Source organism: Thermobia domestica, chromosome 13 (genome assembly GCF_964235325.1).
Source record: "Thermobia domestica chromosome 13, izTheDome1.hap1.1, whole genome shotgun sequence".
Classification (NCBI taxonomy): domain Eukaryota; kingdom Metazoa; phylum Arthropoda; class Insecta; order Zygentoma; family Lepismatidae; genus Thermobia; species Thermobia domestica.
The window spans coordinates 153,498,982-153,519,498 of record NC_137466.1 but is presented as its reverse complement, the minus strand read 5'-3'; the positions used below and the strand labels follow the sequence as shown (position 1 = coordinate 153,519,498).

At 36.1% G+C, this 20,517-nt stretch overlaps 1 protein-coding gene across 5 annotated transcripts in view; it reads right to left on the bottom strand.

Annotated features, from left to right (window-relative positions):
* The window catches only part of LOC145668640 (uncharacterized), a 745,356-nt gene that overhangs the window by 50,939 nt on the left and 673,900 nt on the right, over window positions 1-20,517 (bottom strand). For 4 of the 5 annotated variants that reach the window (XM_081736683.1, XM_081736684.1, XM_081736687.1 and 1 more), the window contains one exon: window positions 6,243-6,430. In XM_081736683.1, the coding sequence (XP_081592809.1) occupies window positions 6,243-6,430 (188 nt within the window). Of the gene's footprint in view, window positions 1-6,242; window positions 6,431-17,488; window positions 17,631-20,517 lie in introns of those variants that run through there. The other variant, XM_081736686.1, reaches the window with a different exon arrangement.

Here is a 20,517-nt window from a genome sequence, read left to right as displayed (position 1 = left end):
ACTAATCGTTTATCGTCAAAACAAACATGCGTGTAGTAATTGAATGCTCCTTTGGGTTTGCCATCCATTGAGAACACATTTCTTTTTGTCTTTTGTTAGTAAGGTGCTGTCACCTAAGGAGAAATAGTAGAACTAAATCTTCCCTTACATCCACTAACAAATTTCATCTCCTCCAGGATTCACACGGTCCTTAATAAGGGATACGTTTTCATGACATCCACATGGATGTCATTGGTACGCAAGGAGTTAATATACTAAACGATAAAGTGGGAGAGAAGGACACTGCTTACAGAAACCCCACGAAAATCAACCATAGCATTAATCTGCAATGAATTCTCTCGATGCACATTTAACGGAGTGATGTGTAGTCTGAATATCCTGTGTACTTTCAACGCACTGTTTCTAGCTTTCACGATGCTACGTCGATCGAACAATTTCTTTCCACAAAATCAAAGCCGGGAAAATGCGTAGCAAAAGACATATTTCATAATTTATTCTCTTCGAAATAAAGCAATCTTTCACATATGCCCATATCATACACCAGAAACAGGAGATTAGGGAAAATCCGGGAAATTTTCCGAATTTTTTTCTTTTTTTTTAATTTTTGGGCCCCCGAGCTAAATATATAACAGTTAGAGGTGTACACAATGCGTATGGAAAATTTCAACATATCTTGAAAGCTGTTTTTTTTTTTTTTTAATTTGACTCAAGAAAAAAAACTGTGATGTCACGGCCCACGTACACTAATTATTCGGCCACACGTGAGTCACTATTGTAAACATTACTATCAATAATGTTTACAATATAAAAGAAATATTTTTCTCAGGCTTCTAAAAGCTTTAAAACAGTACAATTAAATTATCTGAAGCAATGTTAATTTTTATTGCACTTAATTACTGCGTCATTGGTTTGTCACAATAGAGAAAGCATGAACAATTTCAAGACTCAACGAAGCAGGAATGTTGATGGCCTCCACAGCAGCGCGAAAAGCAATACAAACAATCGCTTTTCCATGTGATGTCACTCCTTCATTTTCTGTTAATTTTTTTGCAGAACATTATATGAATCACCTACGCATTGTGCTGTATGAAGAAGACGGAATGGGCCAGAAATATTTTTTAAATCATGTTTGAATTAATAAATCGATTTGACTTTGTGTGCGTTTTTATACCATTCCAATAGCTCTCATATGATCCTCGCTTTTTGAGGTAAATTGTATACTTTCAGTCAAGCAGGTTGAAATGGTGCTCATTGCTGTTTACCGTAGGATCACTGTTCAAATTATTGCTTTTTTTTTTTCCACAACAGAGAAACCTTTCCAACGGTACCACTCGCTTGTCCGTATCATACACCTGAAACGAGAAAATCGGGGAAAACAGTTTTTTTTTTTTTGAAATAACTTTTTCAAAAATTCTGTCCGGGTTGACGTAGACTTTTTCAAAAAATTCTGCCCCTTTGGCCCGGGTTGACGTAGAGATCTCAAAATCACTGAAAAAAAAATACATAGTTACGTACACAATGCATGTGCAAAATTTCAATGTGATATCTTGAAAAGTAAGGGCGGAATGTTTTTTTCTTTAAATCTCAAGCTGACCTATCTTTTAATATTATACACGACGTGATGTAAAAATATCCTAAAACAAGACTGTTTGTCCCTGGATCATGGTTCATACTTTTATTCTCTTCAGAATACAACAATCTTTCTATTGGTACCACTCACATACCCATATCATACACCAGAAACAGGAGATAAGGGAAAATCCGGGAAATTTTCCGAATTTTTTTTTTTTTTTTACTTTTGGAGCCCCGGTCCAAAAAAAAAATAATAATAAATACTTAAGAGGTGTACATAATGCGTATGTAAAATTTCAACATGATATCTTGAAAGCTACGGGTGGGATTATTTATTTTATTATTTTGAAAATTGCCTCAAGGAAAAAAAAAAAAATGTGATGTCACGTCCTACGCCCCCACCAAATTGACCATTTGGTTCCAAAGCGCATCTGGGGTGTTCTTTAGTCCATGTCTGACTTGACCAATAATAATAATAATAATAATAATAATAATAATAATAATAATAATAATAATAATAAGCCTTAAATGCCTGTTATAGGACCTGAATAAGCAGCACGTTTCGTACCTAAATAACAACTATGGTACGAAAACGTAGCATGGATTGTAAAAGGGATATTCTTTGAATTCAATCTTATTCACGATAAAACAAAAATAGGAAGAAATGAAGCTTCAAACGCTTCCATTTTCTTCGAGAATATAGCCCGGAAGGTCGACTGTTAATGGCGGTTATGCCCTTTGAATTGAAGGAGACGGATGACTAATGAAAGTGAAAGATTATAAAAGAATTGTTAGTACGAAAAATTGGGAGAATCCTGCGTGGAAACCTATCGGACACACACAGCTTGAGATCGAACCAGACTCTTCGCACAAATCAAGGTATGACAGATCTCTTGATTCAACCGAATACGTGTTTGATTTGTAGAAAACATATGAAAGCTTGACAGAACAAGGAATACGGAATAGTCATTAATGGGTTTCGAAATTCAAGATTAGCAAGAGAAAATTATAACTTCGCAACTCGCATTGCTTATAAAAAATTAAATAAATAAATAAATAAATAAATAGACAGACACATTACGATAGTTAATTTACCATCAGCGAGTTTTCATCTCCCGCAAATGTACGAGAAGGTGACAATTAGCCCATAAATGGAATCAAGAACAGAAGCAGAATGCTTCACTGTTCCACAACTATTATTCCGAAAATATGAAGAGAATTCTTGGAACAAATCGTAACCCATCCCAAAAATTGGTAACATTCAAGAATCCTAAAGTAAAAAGTTGTGAGTTGGCCTGTACAAACCTGGACAGCACATCTACAACCACCGAGAAGGATAATTGGTTCCCCTATATATTTTTAAAGGAGTCGAAATTGTCCAATAATCACCCCCTACTATCTTTTATAATAGATATGGACTAAGCCTACACTGAACCTTACAAGATACTTTAGTAGCACAATTGACTAGCAGAAAAATTAGGCTGGACCACATTCAAGAAAATTTCAATAAGACCCTTGATCTCATTTTGCTTATATCTCATCCTGTGTTTGAATAATACTTTGCCAAAGTTTGACAATATACGATAATTTCTTTCGCTGTATTATTCCAAGCCTCCGAGTCTTCCAAAGCTGCCGATGTTTGATAATCTTGCTGCTCGAAGACAACCTGTTAATGATTAGTATAGAAATTACCTTTTTTTTTTAAGGTAAGAAATATGTTTTCTTATTATTATTTTAGTAGTGGTGCTGTTCATTGTTGAAGCGAGCGATCCTCCCTCTCACTAGGTTCTCACCCCCAATCTATAGGAGTAAAACACACCATCTTCTATAAAGTTCAAAAATTGTTTAGTAAATATTCAGTAAAATATATCAAATTGGGGAGACCGTGTTCCTTTATTATTGGCCCATTTCAACTCCAAGCAATTGAGACAGTGGCGTAGGGAAGGGGGGGGGGGCGGAGGGGCCGCCCCCCCCAAAGAGGTCCGACAATGTACTTTGGTACATTGATGTTTGTAACTTTTTATATATTTTTATGTTTATATATTTTCTTGTTTGTAATTTTTCTATATATACCTATAACAGCACTTGGGCCCCCCCAAACACACATCCTGGCTACGCTACTGAATTGAGACAACTGGAAATCCTCAGGGGAGGGGGGGAAATCAGACCATAGACGATAAGATCATATTTATTTTACGAAATTTATAGAATTTTTATTTAAATCTTAAAATCCTGATTACGAAGGGAGATTAAATGAATCTTTATATTTGATTGGCAAACTACAAGAGTAGAAATTATGTGAAAATTTCAATTTAAGTGTACATCATGAATCAAATTAAGATTTACGAAAGATATCAAATAACTCACTTTTTTTTTTTTTTTTTAAATCTGAGGATGAGGACGTTCATTCTCGTTTTCCATTGATTTTAAAATCAAGTAGTGAAAATGATTGTCTCCCAAAAAGTATACGCCATATTCCATGAAAATGTAATATTTTTTACGAAATATACTTTACCGTTGGATTTGTCTTTGAACGAGGATGCCACACGACCATATTGATATTTAAAATAAACAAGTTGATTCCAATATGGCGGCTACCAAGATGGTGGACGACAATCTTAACTAGGGATGGGCAAAACCGGGTTTTATGAAAACCGGTTTCTAAAAACCGAAATCCGAAGAACCGACATTTCGGTTTTCTCCAAAAACCGGTTCGGTTTTCTCACCGAAACTGGTTTCGGTAAAAACTTTTGGAAAAAAAAAAACTATTTCTGTGGAAACGGAATCGGTTTTTGGAGAACAACGAAACACTCTTCTGGTCAGAAATAAAACCAATTTTGAAAACCCGGAACCGGTTTTGAAGAAAATTGAAAACCAGTTTCAGTGAAATCCATTTTTAAAACTTCTCAAAAACCGGTTTAGGTTTTCCTAGAAACCGAAAAACCGTTTTTTCTACCCACCACTAATCTTAACCACGTCAATGTTTTCCCCCCCTCTCAATTGACTTCGGATCGACTGCTTTTATAGTTTCTTAAATATTTAACCCGGTCCAGACTTTTGGCCACACCTGCATATTAATCGGAGTGGAGGTGACTAATTCATACTCTCCTCGGAGGGGAGGAGCGGGCTAAACTGACCGCTAGATCTTGACTGACTTACTTCTGAGTACAAAAGACTACGGAAAAAAAAAGAGTCAAAGAAAATATATACTATTGCATCGAAACAGAATGAGTTGTATATAAGTTATCGTGAAACTCTAAAAATCGACAGTGGAGGTTGATAACCATTATTCTATTCTTTATTGATTTCAGTTTCATGCAGAGCGAATGATTGTTAAGCCTTAAAGAAAATGTACGACATATTACCACAATCGAACGGTTGTAACGAAAATTATCGTCAAACATATTCATTTATGTTGAGGATGGGAAGCGGGGTGGATTCACACGAATGGATTCACTGAATTCACTGCTCACTTATTTTCATCCCAAGCATTGAGAGTTTACGGAAACGAGTCAAAGAAAATGCACATTAAATTGTATCAAAATCGAATGAATTTTAGAAAATTTATTATGGAACTCTGACAAAGAAATCGGGTGTGGGAGACGAGGAGGGTAAATCCACTACTTGATTCTTTACCGATTTTAACTACCTGCAGAGGATGACTGGGAAGCCTCAAAGAAAGTGTATTACGCCATATTACGCCAAAACCAAAGATTTTTTTAAAAAAGAAAATTATTGTGAAACATTTGAAGTTGAGGAGGGGAGGGTGAATTCATACTTTCATTCTTGCCAGATTTTAGCCCTAAGCTGTGGTGATATTCCCAATGCCATAAAGAAAATATACATTGTCATAATTGAAAAATTTTCACGCAGTTTATACTGGAAAATTGTCTTGCACATACATGTGTAAACTTGCTACATGGGGGTAGATTATATCTCCTTTTAACCTTCCCCTTTGGATTGCAACCCCACACAATAAGGTTATTTCCGTAAGTGGGGGGAAGGCACATACCAAGTTTCATCAAAATCGGACAAGTTTTACGAGAGTTATCGTGGTACAGACGGACGGACAGACACAGCAATATCAATCGAGTTGATTTTGAGTTTAACGTCCCGTTCAGCAGCGAGGCTATATGAGACGTGGACCTACTGATTAACGTGGAATCCGAACCACATGAGCTCCCGCCGGGAATCAGCAATATCAATCGAGTCGAACAACAGCTTCGCTAACGCTCGCTTCAATAAAATACTATACAAATATACATTTTCAACTTTTAAGTATTTTGATAACTTGAAACCAAATATATACATTGCAAGAATAGACAATAGACTTTCGATTTAAAAAGAAGTTCCCTATTGTCTGTTCCATCTTTAATGCATTACTTGGAGCATGGCTACTGGGCATGTGCCTTGTCTATCCCCTCTCCTTAATTGTAGTCTGAAGATGCCTTTTCCACAATGTTTGTTTTCACTTTTCCCTCTCAATTATTACAACCAATCAAGGCTAAATACTTCAAAACACCTCTGTGCGAGCAGGTATCGTTTAACTCTAAATTATATTAATAACTCAAAGCACTAAAGATAGTCTACGTACTAACGTGCGACAAACACAGATAACAAAATATTTTTCTCGCTAAAATGTTGGGAAGTATGCAGTACAAAACACTTACCGAACGACTTCTCTTGAGGAATCCAAACACGCCTCGCCGTCGCTTTTCTTCTTCCTTTTGCAATGCCATGATATCCGACGAAGACAGTCCAGTGGACAGAGGTCGCCCGTTCTTCGGTACCACTGTCACTTCCTGTAACTTGTAGTCTGCCAAGCAGCACGCTAGCCGCAAACACTCGTCGAGGTTCACTGAAAAACAACAAAAAAACATACACATCAAGTTAGAAGCGAAACAACACACATTGAATAACAACTAGGAGAATCCTAATGTATGGTTAAGTTCACCATATACAGGAAAAAAAGGGAAGGAAAAAAAGCAGAACTGGTTTATAGCTTGAAAAAAAAAAAAAAAAAAAAAAACCCTCAGGAATGAGCTGAAGATTACATAAGTGATGCAAGATATCGCTCCAGTGGCGCAGCGTCATTATTTCAGATGGATATTATAACATGTGAGGTCAAACTTTACTGTTCATATTCGAATAAATCTCTCTCTATCGAAACTTGGGTGAATAATATTGACTGTGATTCAGGGAAAGAAAGTCTTATCAGCACAAACGTTGACTTGTCTTTGATTAAATCTTAGAACTTAGTTATGAAACCATTTGCGTTTTAGCTGTCTAGCATTATATAATAATGTTTAGCAAAATATTACCCGTCTGCTATCAGTTTAAGAACCCCAATGTTTAAACGTTAAAATGCACTTAATTACTTTAGGATATTTGAAAAAGTACAACTACTTTAACAAATTCTCAATTTATTCGCTTGTTTTTAAGCATAGTCTAGCTTACATAACATGTCGTGCTCTTGCACCGGGAATCAACCCCGGGATCACGTGCTCCTTCGGCGCACGCGTTAACCACTACACCAACGAAAAGGGCCTGTTTTTTCATGATCGATCTTTATAGTAATGGAAAGGTAATTAACTTTCAATTGTCAATTTGAGTATTATATACCAGTGTTTGCGTCAAACTTCTAGTATGGATTAATGCTGTTAAAATTCGAATAACTTATTATTGGAATTATCATTCTGATAATGAATAATTGTTCGAACAACCATTCGGATAATGAATAATTGTTTGAACAACCATTCGGATAATTAACAATTGTTCGAACAACTATTCGGATGATGAATAATTGTTTGAACAACCATTCGGATAATGAATAATTATTCGAACAACCATTCGGATAATGAATAATTATTCGAACAACCATTCGGATAATGAATAATTATTCGAACAACCATTCGGATAATGAATAATTATTCGAACAACCATTCGGATAATGAATAATTATTCGAACAACCATTCGGATAATGAATAATTATTCGAACAACCATTCGGATAATGAATAATTATTCGAACAACCATTCGGATAATGAATAATTATTCGAACAACCATTCGGATAATGAATAATTATTCGAACAACCATTCGGATAATGAATAATTGTTCGAACCATTCGGATAATGAATAATTATTCGAATAACCATTCGGATGAATAATTATTCGAACAACCATTCGGATAATGAATAATTATTCGAACAACCATTCGGATAATGAATAATTATTCGAACAACCATTCGGATAATGAATAATTATTCGAATATTGGAAACTAATATTCCAACACTTTTAACAGCGCTACTATAGATTACACTTCGGGAAATATAGTGCTCTGGAATCTCTGGACACCCTGAGCCCTAAATCAGCGACTATTTCGTAAGATTTGCTCCTGGAAGAACTTTGGTGTTTTATCTACAAGTCTGACATGTTTTATACAAGGTGTCCTCAACCTTTTCTACTAGCGTACCACAAAAGCATATAATTATTAATAGCACAATAAGTAGTCTTGCAGCACCAAAAAGGCTCGCGTTCCACAGGTTGAGAAACGCTGTTCTATACCATTCGTATATTTCTACAAGGTCTGTATGATAAGTAATGAGACTCGCCGCGCCGCGGCGCGCGTGTCGCTGGAGCGGGTTTGTCGGTGATGGAGGATGTAGGGGGGGGTCCGAGCAAAGCAACGCACCGCGCGTCAGTTGGCTCCGAGCCTTAGTGGAGCGCGGACAAGCCTTGGACAAAGCCCTTGTGAACATTCTTGTCACGGCGGAAAATCAACAAACATGGAGGGTTCCATCGAACAGCGTTATGCGATCAAATTTTGCGTTCGCCTGGGGAAAACGGCTACTCAGACGCTTTCTCTCATCACGGAGGCCTACAAAGAGGAAGCCCTATCCAAAGCCCAGGTGTTTCGTTGGCACAGTGCGTTCCGGAACGGCCGGGAAAGCGTTGAGGATCTGGAGAGGGCTGGACGCCCGACAACAGTGACTACGGACGAAACTGTGGCAAAAGTGAGGGATCTCCTGAACTCAGACCGTCGATTATCGTTGAGATTGATTGCTGATGAACTCGATATGAACCACACAACAGTGCACAAGATTGTGACGGAACAATTGGGAATGAGAAAAATCTGTGCGAAACTGGTGCCGCGAGTGTTGACTGACGAACAAAAGCAACGACGTGTTGATTGTTGTCAGGAACTGTTGAACCTCATGAACAGTGACCCTAACTTTGAAGATGACGTCATAACAGGTGACGAGTCGTGGGTGTTCCAGTACGACCCTGAAACGAAACGTCAAAGCGCGGAGTGGCACACTCCTGCGTCCCCGCGCCCCAAGAAGGCCAGAATGTCGAAGTCAAAGGTGAAAACAATGTTGATTGTTTTTTTTGACAATGTGGGGGTGGTCCACAAGGAGTTTGTACCCCAAGGACAAGCCGTCAACGCCGCCTTCTACAAACAAGTCCTTGAGAGACTGCACAGGAGCGTCAAGCGGAAAAGACCGGCGATCGCTAGCCGGTGGAAGTTGCATCACGACAATGCCCCTGCCCACACCGCCTTCTTAGTGACCTCCTTTTTGACCCGGATTGGGGTGGAAGTCCTTCCACAACCACCCTACAGCCCAGATGTGAGCCCGGCCGACTTCTTCCTCTTCCCGAAGCTGAAGCCACGCTTGAAAGGAACCCGTTTTGCAGACGTCACAGCCATCCAAGCAGCCGTGACCACATTTCTAAAGGACATGCCGGCTGCTGACTTCCAGGGGGCGTTTGCAGCGTGGAAACATCGATTGCAGAAGTGCATCGACGCAAGAGGAGAGTACTTCGAAAGCTTTTAAGTCCCTGTACAGATCAGATCAATAAAACAATGTTTCCAGACCTGGTCTCATTACTTATCATACAAACCCTGTATATACGATGTAATGGTTCTATGAATGGATCACTGAGTAGGACTCCCAGACGTCTAGAGTTCACGTCATCTGTTCTCCCGAAAATTGTTCCAAACTCCGAATGCCTCGGTTTTTCTCCAAAATATAAGTAAATATCATTCGTGTGGTACCGCTTTCATTTCGTTATCGATACTCAATTAATAGCAATGATATACTCTATCGCTCTCTCTTAGCAAGTGATGACCTATTTATTGATATTTCAGCAAAAAGCAAGTGTCTTGACTGCAGTATATACGACTAGTATTTTCATAGGATGTTCCGAGTTTTAGCTTGTAAATCTGGAAGCCCTACTCATAAGGAGCGCTTGAAATGTAAACTATTATTTCTATGGCGTACACTAGGCTGATACCAGATTAACGCCCTCCTGCAGTTTTTAAATATATATATATATATATATATATATATATATATATATATATATATATATATATATATATATATATATATATATATATTTTAATCATTAAGGTATGAATCTAAAAATTGGGTATGTTCTGGAGTACGAATATTCTGGAAGTCTTCAGTACTGAAAATAACGTATGGGAGCACTATGTTTTTAAAAGAAATAAGATGTTATATGTTTGCATGTTAATTATGTTAAAATGATAAAGAACGGATATATATTAGTTAAAAACTGAAATCGCAGCGCAGGCCCGTATCCAGGGGGAGTCTAGGGGGCCGGGCCCCCCTAAATTTTTGCTGCCCCCCTAAAAGTTTTACAGTAGGCTTGCAAAAGAACTATAATATGGTGATGAACTATCATATGGTTGGATCGCGCCCCCCCTTAATTTTTTGGGCTGGCTACCGACCTGTCGCAGCGTACCTACTTGCTTTTAGAAAAGAAAAAAAAAGCTGTCGACATCCCTCAAAGGAGCATAAAAATACACATTTCAATCATCATTATTTCAAAATATAGGTAACATGGACTTGAGTGCTTCAACACCACCACCCCTTGATGAAGTTTTGTGTACGCTACTGATTTAAATCACAATCGTTATTTTACAGTACGTAATAATGGACGACACCGCCTTCAATGAAAATTTGAAGCACCAAGAAAAATATTTAGCTCCTCAAAGGCGTTACTTGACAAAGCAGTAATTGCTTTAGTTACGAAACTGTGCTCTTAGGTGCAAAATTTAAAACTCAAAATCTTACCTTGGACCCTTGATTTCCGTTCGTGTTTAAGTCCAAGGATGTTATAAATAGAGGATCTGCCCATATGTATCTTCATCCTATTAAACCGATGAAGCCAAAAAAAACAACCGAGCATCGGCACGTCTGATTGGCTACTTTCGTTTCCGCCATGATTGTTGGCTCAAAACATTACGATCCTATTGGGCGGAGTAGGCAGAGTAGGGGTGGCGAAACTGTGACGTATGGCTTCAAGATTTTGTTGTAAGGGCAGATCCTTGTTTAAGTCATTATCCTCACAATATTTCGATCCTCTCTGATATTATTCTCAAGCGAACAATGCGCTTGACGAATATTCCAGAGAGGATCGAAATACTGTGTGGATAATTTAACCACCAATGGAAGTTAGGGGTACAAGGTAAGATTTTGAGTAATGATTTCTTCAGTGTTACGTACCTGATACATACATACATACAAAAGCCTAGTTATAAAACAAAAATGGATCAAAAGCTTGCGATCGTGGCCTATAATTAGTTTTTGGATCAAAGGCCACAAAATTTTTGAATGGCCTCTGAGTTTTCGTATTTTCTACGGAATAAGCACATTATGCTGAGTTAACAGATAGTTTGGATTCGCCTACGCTATATATAATTCTTCAAATATAAGGTCTACAAGAAAATTTTGTGATTGAAATATATTGGAACTTTTGATCCAAAAAACAAAACATAAAATGAAGAGCCTACATTCTATTATGTAGACTAAAGAAGATAGATGATAATTAATGCAAATGAATAATGAAAGCTGACAAAATGAAAATGGAAAAAGAACAATTCTGAGAAAGCACATATTCACAATGTCCTAAAGTACGTTACATAACTGATATCGAATCGATTCTTTACACCAGAGGCGAAAGCTATACAATGCTCCTGTAGGGACTAAGAGGAAGGTGAGTCACGACCTACATTTTATTTTTCATTCAACATCTAATTGTTAAAACTACTTCATATGTAAGTAAATAAAGACAATTACCTAGCAACTGAGTCTAAATAAGTATTTTTTACGACTGATGTTTCACGGTCAGGGTTTCATTGCAGAAATGATAACCTACTAGTTTTAATAAAAGGTTAATGAGCGAAGGTTTTCTTTTTTCAAATGTTATTTTAAGAGAAGTGTTATAAAAAGATATCTGTAGTATATATACTTTAAGAAATTAGTAACCTTCCAATTTATTCTAGTTTCTACAGGGTGACCCAATAAAACCTCTCACATTTTAAAGCCTAATGAAACAAGATGTATTGCAGATACAAAGTTGTTGATTCAAAAATTATGGTATTGAAAACCTGTAATTACGTAAAATTCTTCTCGAACTTTCCTTAGGAAGGCCAACAGCTGCAGCTGGGGACTGGTAGACTCTCAGCCTCGATATTTTCAGCACTTTTGAGTCTGCCAGATTGTTTTCTTTCCTTTTTCTTCCGATGCTGAATCTGTTGTTCGGAAATTTTCGGTTCACTGCAAGATAGTCTTCTGACCGAAAACACTTTCATTACGTTGAAGAGCAAACTTGAAGCGAAAATCTCTTTGCACTGCAATCATAGAACTGCTGGTTTTGACAAAACATTTCGACGACTGCGTACGCGTGATGAGGTCGTAACCAAACCATAATCACGACTAAAAATGGGAAGAGAAATGAAATTTTCCAGCCAGTGGTCGAAGTGGGACGGTATGCCATACCGCATCTGGTTTTTCAATGATGAAGGTATAACGTCTCTGGTTTAGCAATGATTAAAACATACCGTCACCGGAAAGTAGATGCTAAATACCTTTAACAAATTCATTTCTATATACACTAATTGACAAATAACTTTGCACGTAAAAATATTTTATTTATGTAGAAATAATTTCTAAGTTGACAATACCGTCATTTTTATTATTTTTTCCCTACCATTTGTTTTTAAAATGAGTTGTCCTCAAATACGTTCACCTAGTTTATATTTTGATGTGACATATTGAATTGCTTCTTTGTTATGTATGTGCGTCTTCTTGCCTTAATGTATGTAAATGCAGTGTTTTGAGCATGGGCGGATTTAGGGATTGTCTGCTGTGGGGACGGACCTTCCGGGGGTTTGGAACGCCATACACAATAGAATCGGGGGAACCTGGAGTTTTCCCGCAGGAAACTTAATATTCTCATTCGGTTTTTGAGCATTTTCGTGTATAATTCTCTATAATACAACATAAGGAGATATTTTATTTTTTCAGAGAGTTGTTGGCGGGGTCAAGTCTCTCCAATTCCCCCCGTTACTACAGAGAAGCTCTTCAATGGTTTTCAGTCATTACGTAAACAGAAATGCAACCTTTTAGGCAACATACCCTCACTGCATTTTATAATTTAGATGCCAGTATGTCAAATCAAAATCGTAACATACCACCTCTGCTTTTTTTTTCTACTTCGAACACTGCTCCCACGATTAAGCCCTTTAGGCTAAAGGAGACGGATGTTAAAGCAAGTGAATGACGGAAGAATTGGTGGAATGAGAAAGTGGGATGAAACAGGAGTACCCCCAAAATCTTCGGACACGATGTTGTCCACCACAAATTATTTGGTCGGGGATCGAACCAGGGTCCCCTGCACCAGAAGCAAGCACTATCACCGTGTCCCCCAAAATGCCAGGGAAGTGGTGAGCGGAGGCAATGACCTCTACTCCTTTCGCCCCTCCGCTGATAGCGCTACAGCCGATCAAAAAGTACAAGGTTTTATCGGATTTAATAATAATTTGTATTATCACTTGTTGTGTAATTTTCAACATACAACAGAACAAAGTAATTACAAATTGTTTTTGATACCATTTTGTATCTAGATTGTATTTTCTGAGAATAGATAATATGGAAGACTTCTAGTAAAACTACAGTGAATAGATGTTACTTCCGACTATTTGTATTAAGCAAACTACAATTTCAAAACTGTAATATTCATATTAAAACTCAGAGTACAGCAAAAGAATGTAAAAAGACAATATTACAGGTTTCGCATTGTAGCGATTCAGCAGTTACAAAACTGGGGCAGTCAGAAAGTTCCCGGAATTTTTTCGTGGCTCTCTTGCCACAACATAAGCACACATTTACTAAATCGCCTTCAAAGTAGGCATTATCGGAACAAACAAACAAACAAACACACACACACACACACACACTTGCTCCACTACTCCGTTGCCTGAAACACCGACGAAATGCTTCTTTTTGGTATCTTCCGAAAATCACCCGTCGCGTTAGTGAGGATCTCTTTCACGTTGCCGAAACGGAAAAGGCCCATTTTTAGCTTTGGAAAGAGCTAAACACCCGATGGTGCTAAACTGTTTTTAAGCCTATCAAACTCTCTAAATCAGATTTTCCCCAATTTGCACATGAATCTGATGTTTGCGCGTTGCTCGATCTGTGAAATAGCGCCAACTGATCACTACACACTCCTATGTTCAGCTACACTATTCGTACATTGCCTGTTAAGATGTGTTGACACTTGTCAAATTCATCATTAGGCAACATAAGGACTGTATTGCCTAAGGTTTACTGTGGTTGCATCACAAATGCCGAAACTACAACATTCCGGGAACTTTCTGACTGCTCCTCGAATGAATATCGTGTGAATTTTTATAACGCTAATGCTGTAAATAACTAACTAACTCACTCTATGGCCTATGGAACCCGGAGGTTCAATGCCGCGTTCACAAAAGCTCTCCACTGACTCCTATCCTTAGCTAACTGCATCCAGTTTCTAATTTGTATTCCAATCTCTGCGAGATCCATCTTAATATTGTCCTCCCATCTGCGCCTAGGTATTCCTGATGGTCGTTTTCCAATTGGTCTTCCTGTCAAGACTTTGAAAGCGTTTCTACTTTCTTCCATTCTACCTACATGACCCGCCCACCTAAGCCTCCTAGACTTCACGACCCTAACCATGTTGGGTAAACCATACAAATTATGTAGTTACAATGCTGTAAATAACGAGGCCCTAATCACCACGAGTTTATGCATTTTCTGAACCACTACAAATAATAATGATTAGTGTGAAATTTTCATAATTTAAAATGGCTAGTATTGTCAAGCAGATCTTTATTGTTGAGTAATATGTCCACTGTAGCCTCATACGGCTTGGTGGGGATTTGGTGATAAGTTCAATAACCTACCCTGGCCTTTTATCCTTCCCATTTGAGTTTCTTCTCGAAAACAATAGATATTTAAATAACAATATTTTGTAATCGCCTAATTCAAGTTCTTCTTCTTCTTATTATTATTATTATTATTTTGCAATACACGTAATTCAACTAACAGCTTTACACCTACGGTGTTAAACTCCAGCTTTTATCCTATGCCCACGCACTACTCTAAAAGTGAACGCATTAGAGACTATAACAGGCATAGATTCACGGGCGGCAGAAAAATTGGGCACTCCAGAGCGCTGCTATGAATAACATACAGCTCACGAAAAATTAAAATAATCCGAACAAAAAGTACCAAACAATATTAGTTTCAGATTTGACTACACACATAATCCATAAACTAATGTCAATATGCATTTAAAATTATTATCTTCCCGCCATTTCCCTGTTACTACAATGTGTGAACTCCAAGAAATAACGGAGTTTTATTTATTTTTGAGTTTTGTATCTTACGTGTTTGCCTTCTATGCTAAAGAAGATAATAAGGTAATGTTTTAATATGCCAGCCTAATGTTTTCGACTGCTCAAGCACGCCAACCGAAAAAATGAAGAAAAGTTCTCTACAAATATACTCCCAAATTCCTATCTGGATTCTCAACATTGAAGTTTTTGTTATTATTATTATTATTATTATTATTATTATTATTATTATTATTATTATTATTATTATTATTATTATTAATAATATATTTATTTAATTTATTTTACTTAAAATTGTAAATAGTATTAAGAACTGCATCTATTAATATTAACTGGTTTGCTTCAAAGTACTGACTAAATAATATTAGATCTTAAAAAGCCAAACCTTTTTGGATGAAGGGAAAATATGAAATTAGGTTAGTAACTTAGACCTACATTTTTTCTAAAGCCATCCGGACAAATATATATTTATAAAAAAAAAGGTAAAACTAATATTTGATTTTCAATTTCATTCCAAGTATTTATTTCAGTATGTGGCACAGTGTTTATTTACGGACTACGATCCAATCTTCTTTCTCTGCTTAATTTTGGCTAACGTAAATTCAGACTTGACATTTTAATGCTATTTTACATTACTCTCATTGAAACAAAAGTTCATTTTTTGAAAGTTAGCGAATAATCGAAATGAAGTTCATGTCCAGTAAGAAAGCACGTCTGCAGTAAGTAAGTCTGCTCTTAATTTTTCTTGATAGACTTAACGTTAGAAATCCTCTCTGTATATGGCTTTGCTAAGCGTAAAATTCAAGTCATGCTTGGAGTCCAAATAGTTTGGACGTATAAACTATCTGTGTATGCTTAGACCAGATGTACGAATGAAGGCTGCGCAAGAATGCTTATGTGTTAGACTTTGCCTGAGAGGTTTTTTCTGTGTATGGATTTTCCAAGTGTAAATTTTAAGTCGCACTTTACAGGTGTCAATTCAAAGGAATTTTAAAGTTTGCCTTATATTTTATGTATTGTTGTTAAGTCTGAAACAAGCGTGCAATTGGGGAACTGGCAAGTTTGCTATAGCCCTGGTTAGGTCTCCAGCCAATGTAAATGCAAACTTATGCAAGCTTGTGTAAATGCAGACTTCGTCTTGAAGGTTTGAGTAAGACTATTGAAAGTCTAGAATGTTATTAGAGATGGGACATGGTATTCAGATTATCTTAAGTGAACATTTGCTTCGAGCTTTTCCCAAGATTTCCTATAGAATATAAAGCTGTTTTGTTTCGGAGGAAAATAAAATTACGTGCACCGTTTTACCGAGATTTTCGAGGCAATGAATTGAAACTGATTTGATGAAAAATATTTCAAAGATTTATTTGAACACTTTCCTCTCCCCCTTAATATGCATATTTAAAAGGAAATGACATTATAAAACCTCAGTTTGACCCAGTGCTAACTATTCAAGAAATCATTGTAAACGGTGCACTCGTTTTTCCTTGCGAAAACTTTATTCCTGTCTTGAGCTTAGGATACGAATTAGGTCATTAAGTGGTTACTATATTTAAAAATTCACTTCAAACGGTTGTCGTTTTTCCCTGATGCAATCACAAATAGATCACTTGCGTTTTTATTTATATGCAAAAGATTTCTTGCTACTAGTTTACCAATGGAAGAGGAAATTGCACCTTATAATGACGAACAGCCAGATCCTTGTCGTATATGGTCCTATGTAAGTATTGGACTTTCTTGTAACATTTTCCATGAAGTAAGTAAACAAAAAGTCTGGTTTCATGGAGAAAATCCACCCATATAATCACAATTTCAGAAACATTTTTTTTTTATAGACACCCATTTTTCTCTGTCTGTTAATGTTCTTTTTTAATGTTTCTACAATTAATTATATATCATCATAAAAATCATAAAAATCCATATTCATTCAATACAAAAGGGAAAAAAAAAGGAGAAATGAATTTGCGTTGAAAATTTTAGTGATCTATTTGTGTATGATACACAAACACCATATCCATGAGAATCGCACTTCGGCACACTTAAAAAAAAAAAAAAAAAAAAAAAAAAAAAAAAAAAAAAAAAACGAGTCGTATTAGCCATTGAAATTCTTTCTTCTCATATGCCATAGGCAATATTGAATCCCAATCTTACTTTTAAATATAAATTTAAACGAAATTAAATTACTATGATAAATTTATTACTTACAAACACCTCGCTATTATAGAAAAAAAAAGCGTACTCCTTTGTAACGGCGAAAAAATTTCACAAGCAACCATGCACAAAATAATATCACAGCCTACAGACCATTATCACACTGTTATCAAAGTTCTGAGACCACACTACGTGTGCCAGATAGTAGCTCCCATTGTTTGCATGTTCATTTCTACATTCCATCTGAGAGATAAGTTTGTATGAACTTTTTTTATTATTATTATGATTATTCTTCAAATCAACGATAACATCTAAAGTTTCACAGTTTGCGATGATGAAACTTCTGATAAGAACCATATTAACAAATCCATAGGAAACTGTTCAGCATATTTGCTTTCTTTGTAACAATGGCTACTGTATGTAATATCCAATGTCATCAATGGTCAAAGTTGTATTGACAGAGAAAATATTGCGTCTCGGTACAACAAACAAACAAAAAATCTTCCTGAACTATCATATCAATATTATTCTGAAATTATGTATACGGTTGTAACATATGGAGTTGACAAAACATTGTGTGCTTAAGAGAAAAAGTTATGTTTACGTGAGTGCTGATGTCGCAGAGTATTTCAATATACGTTGTCTATGATACATCGTTAGTGGTAGAATGTCGAATGGATGTGGGTGAATCATTAATGTGAACTTCTTGCCTGGTTATCCTTAGTGTTACCACACTCCTGAGTTCTTGATGAACTTATTTCTTATTTTAGCACTCAATAGAACTGCAAGGTGTCAAACTCTATCTATGATTATTTTTTCATTCTCTGAATAGCGGCTCATAAGGGAAGTCACACCAGTAAAAGTTATGTCGCTTTACAATAAAGGAAGAAAAGTTACATATATACTTAACATAAGTACGTTACGTAAGTTTCGTTAATTAGTTTGATGCGATAAACTGAGCCGCATTTTACTAATATGACTTGCACTATGAGCTGCCTCTCTAAGTATTATCGGATTTGATACCGAACTTTTCCATAACTTCATATCACACTTTTAGCGTGTTGTTATTCTAGATTTAGTGTTGTTTAGTGAATTTGATTATTTACTTATTTTAAAACAAGCCTTCGTTATAGAATTCATAAGTTTTGGTAATATCTTCCAAATATATAAAACAGACATAGGTAAGCCACGTGAAATAATTTGCAGCTTCAAATCATGTCGCGAAATCCAATTGTGGAATTGTACCAGACTTTTCAAGAAGTTTAGAGGGAGAAGTCGCCCGTCAACAAATGTATATAGAAAAATTCTCCTACCTATTGCAGGAAAACCCTATCAAATTCCATAACTAAATTGCTATGGAATAATTATTATCTGGGCGTACGAGATGCTATCCACACTCGGATTTAGTAGAATCAAATTCGGTGTTGATGGTGTATACACACATACTCTGAGGGGGCACACACTTAAGAGAATTTGGATTCATATTGAACGTCAAGTCTTAAACGAAACAATAATTTATCAATTAGCATATAGTGAATTTGCAAACCTGAAGTTTTTAAATACAAAGTGGTACTTTCTTATTGGATCAGAAGATCCAATATATTTCAATCAAAAATTTCCTGTAGGCCTTATATCTGGAGAACTAAATATAGTGTAGCCAAACCCAAACTACCAGTCAACTCAGTATGATGTGTGCTTATTCCGTAGAAAATACGAAAACTGATTTAGGGGTCGTTCAAAAATTTTGTGGCCCCTGATCCAAAAACTAATTATTGGTTAAGATCGTAATCTTTTGATGCATTTTTGGAACATTTTTTTTTTTTAAATATCACATACGAAAGGACCGCGAGAAAAGAAAGAAATTTGTGTTTCAAATATGTTATTTCCTGTGCCCGTAAAATTACAGTGAAAGAGAATGCTTCATTTAAAGGCTCTTTCTGTCATATTTTCAACGTCATTTCAAGGCAAAGTGAGTAATAGCAGAGAGGGAGAGAGGTGCAAACCATAAGTTTCTTATTTTCTTACGTAATTTCCGAATCTGAATTTCATACTACCAATACGATTTAGAAAATAAAAAAACTTTAGAACTATTTCCTGCCGTCAATGAAAGAAAAGAAAAAGGCTCAATGTCTGGAAAATACTGTTTTCAGTATTAAAAAAAAAAAAAGTGAAAGGAATTTCAGGCACTTTACAAGTAGAAAAATAAAATTTATAGTTGACATAGCTTCTCTGTTCATAGTTCATACAGTTAACTACATTATGAAACAAAGAAAAAACAGAAGTATGTATATTCGTAATTTTAAGAGAAGATTGGTTCCGTTGGTGCCACAGTCTTCACTGCATGACTGAATTAATCCAAAGATTTCATGCGAATCTTATGTGTTGACGGTGGCATGAGCCTTACGAAGCATGAATATCCAAAAACACTAGTCCTTAATACATTAATAGCATAGTGTAGTACCCAATCGCAAGAACAAACTTTTAGAGATACAGTCTTTTATTCATTATTAAGAAAACTAAAGATGAAATTTTCTAACTGATATTAATTTACTATATCAGAAAAAAAAAATACGTAAATGTCAGCTACTAATTAATTCTCACGTCAATTGCTCACAATTCTTGCATTCTCAATTGGGACAATGGTTCTTACATTCCATTTCTACGCTATGTAAAGTAAAATACAACCAGCGTCTTGAAGCGCTTCAAGAACAATAATGACAAGTTTTTCATGGTTTATCTTTCACTTTTTCTAGATTATGATCTAATTACTTTTACACGCATACTGGACCTTTGCTATGCACTTTCTCTGTCAAATTTACAATGAACGAACTTGTAAATTATGTAATTACCTGTATCAAGTATCTGTATCAAATGTCTATTATATCTTGTGAATTCTACTGAGTTTTCGGTAACTTTGGTTGTCATTTTCGTCCGAGCTATTTAGCTGAGAGTGGATAAAGTTGTAGGTTAGTAGTAAAAAAAAAAAAAAAAAAAAAAAGATGGAACTCGAAAATATATAAATGCTTGAATTAGACGATAAATTTCCAAATTCATTACCTTCTACACTTCTGAATCTTTAAGAA